The 4,685-nt window shown below is 38.7% G+C and overlaps 1 protein-coding gene across 1 annotated transcript; it reads right to left on the bottom strand.

Annotated features, from left to right (window-relative positions):
• Window positions 1-578: 578 nt before the first annotated feature.
• LOC125236952 (transcription factor MafK-like) lies at window positions 579-4,504 on the bottom strand. Its single transcript, XM_048143871.1, has 3 exons — window positions 4,355-4,504; window positions 3,405-3,523; window positions 579-938 (listed from the first exon to the last, which is right to left on the bottom strand). Exons 1-3 carry the CDS (start codon window positions 4,400-4,402, stop codon window positions 776-778), a joined length of 330 nt encoding a protein of 109 aa, XP_047999828.1. The 5' UTR covers window positions 4,403-4,504; the 3' UTR covers window positions 579-775.
• Window positions 4,505-4,685: the final 181 nt, after the last annotated feature.

The raw sequence follows: 4,685 nt of genomic DNA, 5'->3' as shown, positions 1-4,685 counted from the left end.
TTGTGGGCCATAGAAAAACACTTTTCGACATCTACCGTGAGAAAATACTTGTAATGCTAAGTTTCAACCAAAGCTTTTTTATACATACATACATACATATAATCACGCTTGTATCTCATAAAGGGATAGGCAGAGCACATGAACTACTAAGTTTCAGCGCCACTCTTGGCAAAAAGGGGTTGAAAGAAATCCAAATTGTGACATTGCAGTGACAGGTTGCCAGCCTCGCCTACGCCACAATTTAATCCATAACCCACAGTCGACTTTTACGACACCCACCGGAAGAAGAGGGGTGGTGAAATTCTTAACCCGTCACCGTTTTTTTATAAACCAATAATTAACTTTATTGGTTTTTAAAAAACACATCTCGTAAAACAGTATCGTAAGAAATGTCTCCATTCATTACCAATTTTAGACCTACACTAAAATGATCATTAGGTTATAACCAAAGACATATATAACTCCGTATAGACAGATAAAGTCTAAGAAAAAAACGTACCTCAGTACCATACAGAAAAAGGTACGGTGGCCTAGATGGCATTACACTTTTGGGGGACGATCAGCTAGATGGCGCTAATATTAATATTTGACATTTTAACACATATCAAGCTAAGAATATGGGTCAAATTGTCAAAACTGAGGTTCAAAAGTTTTAAGCCTGTGTCGAGAGATGGCAGTCTATGCACTGTGATTACACATTTTACCTCGACAGTAACTTTCTTTGTTACTCGATCCTCTTTGGTTATAACTAATAAATTTTCTAAACATATCTTACTCAAGGCAGTAACTCTAGTTCAGGCGGTAAAGGTATGTTCTTCATGACAGCGAACCGCTTGAGAGCATCATATTTGCTCCGGAGAGCTTCTATTTCATCCCGGATACGGTTGTTGTCTTCCTGCATAAGCTCCATGTCGTGCCATTCCTGGGGACGAAGAAATATTTAGAGTTATGAAGACATGCTGAATGAGGTAAAAAGTATATACTCAGATGTGTCAATGCTGATGTGTGATTTCTGTTTGGCCCTACGGTTGACTGGTAGAGAATGCCTCAAGGCATTAAGTCCGCCATTTGTACTTATTTTTCAATTGTGCAATAAAGTTTAAATAAAATAAAATAAATAAATGCTTGGGAACGGTTTTTAACCCCCGACGCAAAAACGATGGGGTGTTATAAGTTTGACGTGTCTGTCTGTGGCATCGTAGCTCCCGAACGGATGAACCGATGAAGCAGTGCGTAATATATGTCAGCGTGTTGCTCCTGAAGTTGTGTCTGAGGCCACGGCGAAACGATGGTTCCAGCGGTTTCGTAGTAGCGACTTTTCATTATCAGATCAACCTAAGTCTGGTCGACCGGTGAAGATTGATGTAGCCAAATTAAAAACCTTAATTGAAGGAGATCCGTGGCTAATGAGTCGTACTCTTGCTACCGAGTTAGGCTGCTCTCATGTCACCATAGAAACACATTTACACGAGTTGGGAAAAAACTACAAATACAGTGTTTGGATACCGCACGAACTTGATAGAGATCAACTAAACCGCCGTGCCGATATCTGCATACAACTTCTGTCTTTTCGCCGCACATTCAACTGGTTGGACCATCTTATCACTGGAGATGAAAAATGGGTCTTATATATAAATCACACACGCAAACGTGAGTGGCTAGCTCCAAACGAAAAAGGAATAGAGGCACCAAAAACAGAGCCTCATCCGAAAAAAGTTATGCTGTCCGTTTGGTGGGATATTCATGGTATTATTCACTGGGAACTCCTACCAAGTGGAACGACTGTTACCGCATAAGTATACTGTAATCAGCTTGAAAATTTAAACCAAAAAATCTGTCAGAATCGTCCACAGCATGCTAAAGTTTTTTTCTTACACGACAATGCTCGCCCACACATTGCAAAAGTGACTCGGCTAAAGCTATTGGAGCTAGGTTGGAAAGTGATACCTCATCCACCGTACTCTCCAGACTTGGCACCTACGGATTACGCATTGTTCAGATCGCTAAGCAATGCCTTGAATGAAAAAAAAGTACGATGATTAAGCCTATCTACGACAGTACATAGCTGAGTTTTTTGAATCTAAACCTAAGAACTTCTTCGCCGATGCTATTCATTCTTTACCAGAACGATGGAGACAACTAGTAGATAACGAAGGCCGTTATATTTTTGATAAATGATTAAAATAATAAATTAAATAAAAATTACAATATTGGTTATGATTCGCTCATTACTTTCTTACCAACCCAATAGTACAGATGACTTCTTCTATGTCAATAAATGATTTTAAATTTTAATTTTATTTTAAGGTCAAATAAATTAATGTTATTTCTACTCAGTCATGTCATGAACTTATTTGATATTCTTAAATAAGAGTAAAATTAATCCCAAAATCCACATATTTTTTTATGGTTAGCAACAGACGTGTAACACCTCTGGAGTTGCAGCGTCCATAGTCTATGATTTCTGCTTACCGCCAGGCGGCCCGTACGCTTATTTGCCATTGTGTGGTATGAAATAAAAATATATTATCGAGAGAGGAAGGGTCAGTTGGAAGTGGAAGACCTAGGCGAACTTTTCTTGATCGAATTGGGGAAATATTGCAAAAAGGCCAGGTCAGAAGTACTCGAAACCGACGAGCGTGTATGAGAAACGTTATGAAAGTGTGTGAAGCGAAAGTGGTTTGTCAGGATCGTAGTGAATTGAAATCCGTGATCTCTGCCTACCCCTCTGGGAAACAGGCGTGATTGTATGTATGTATGTATTATCGTTACCGCCTTAGTTTTTGAAAATTGTTAACAGAATGGTAAAAAAAAATTACCCCCAACCGCGACATAGTAGGTACCGATTTTCATGAAACATGGCTATAAACACTCCCGACTAACTCAGCTTTCAAACAACAAAAACTAAATCCAAATCGGTTCATTCGTTCGGGAGCTACGATGCCACAGACAGACACACACACAGACAGACAGACAAACAGACAGACAGACAGACAGATGGACAGACAGACAAGTCAAACTTATAACACCCCGTCGTTTTTTCGTCGGGGGTTAAAAAAGCATGGTCATACTGCCAAGTATTTTAGATTAGAAATTAAATAGATTAGATTTTCATGAAACATGGCTAAGAACACTGTTCATCTTTCTGTGCAGTTTTAATCACATGGGTGATGCAGTATTTCGAGCACACCTTTCGAGGGAGGTGCCTGAAGTCTCGTGCTTTCAACTTTGCCGTCATAATTATTCTCTCCAGGCTATCTGGTGGGCGACGTGAAATGTGACCGAAATAATCGCCAGTTATAATAGACTATGGAGTGAAAAGTATTTAAAGATTTGTAGGTACTGTTTATAGAATTAAAGGATTCATGAAACATGGGAGACTTCAGATTAAGTGAATAAAATACCTGACTATCTGATCCCTGGTCAGCCCTCGCATCTTGAGCTGCCTGTTCAGGTCCCGGACGGAGATGGACACCAGCTCATCATCGCTGATCTCCGCACAGGGGGTCGGGGACAAAGGTGCCTTTAAATTAAATAGATATGTATGATATGAGACTCGATGTGGAATGAAAGTTTAATATTTTCAAGTAGATGTGCATGTGTGAACATCAAATTAAGCTACACAGCAGTGGCGGCTGGTGAAAATTTTTGCTAGGCAACACTGATCAAAAAGACGTCTACCTTAACAAAGGTATGTTACTAGTAATCAATTTTAGACAAGCGGGTTTAAATTGGCTTGTATGGGCCAGCCGCTGCTGCTACACAGGCTCTAACCCTGCAGTCCCTACACCTCTAAACTGAGAAGAGGCATGGCAAGAAACTTTGCAAGACACATACATTTTTTTAAAACATCATTTTGAGAAAATACATTTACAACATTCCAGTCAATATGATAATTAAAACAAATACATGAATCTAAAGTAAACTGTAAGTTTAATTAGACAGGTAGTTATTTTATAGAAATTGGATGCAGTAGATTGCTAGTGCAGGATTTTGTCATTGTCAAACATCCAGATCTAATACGTATTGTGTGGTGTGCTAGTGCCGTAAGTGTGCTCAACTCAAGCTACTGTGCTTTAAGCTAGTTCTTGCTTCTGGTATCGACTTCGATAAGGATAAAAGAAAGTTATGTTCTTAATACAGTAGGTGAGTTTAACTTTGTTTACAAACTACAACGTAGGTAAACAAAGTATGAACAAAGAGCCAATAAATTATAAGAACAAGCGCGCCTTTATCGACTATTTCTGGGCTCGGAAGCGCTGCGTAGCCTCATATAAGCGTCATTGTAAAGTTTTTGCAAGTCATGCCCGGAACTTCTAGAACCGTAACCTAAATGTACTGAATATATACAAACCATGATTGCTTTCCTTCCACCCAGCTGTTTTAATAAATCATTAGGCATAATAAGTTCGGACACACCGTTTGAATATAGTTTTTTGTCGTTTGGACTAAATAAATTCACGAAATTCGTGTAACAAAGTTCAACTCCGCAATAATCACAATGATATCATAGACAATATTTACTGACAGATTTTTCTTTTTTTTTATAGTGTTGTACCGATACGAATTGAAACGGTAAAATATTTGAGGTAAAAATATTTTTTGTATATGGCAACACAACTTGTACTCTACTGACATTCTAGTTGTCTATGAGTAATTTCATTCATTCGCGTTCCTGAGCTAAC

This window comes from Leguminivora glycinivorella, chromosome 20, assembly GCF_023078275.1.
Source record: "Leguminivora glycinivorella isolate SPB_JAAS2020 chromosome 20, LegGlyc_1.1, whole genome shotgun sequence".
In the NCBI taxonomy this organism is placed as follows: Eukaryota; Metazoa; Arthropoda; class Insecta; order Lepidoptera; family Tortricidae; genus Leguminivora; species Leguminivora glycinivorella.
The sequence above is the reverse complement of the archived record's forward strand: the minus strand, read 5'-3'. Positions and strand labels throughout refer to the sequence as shown.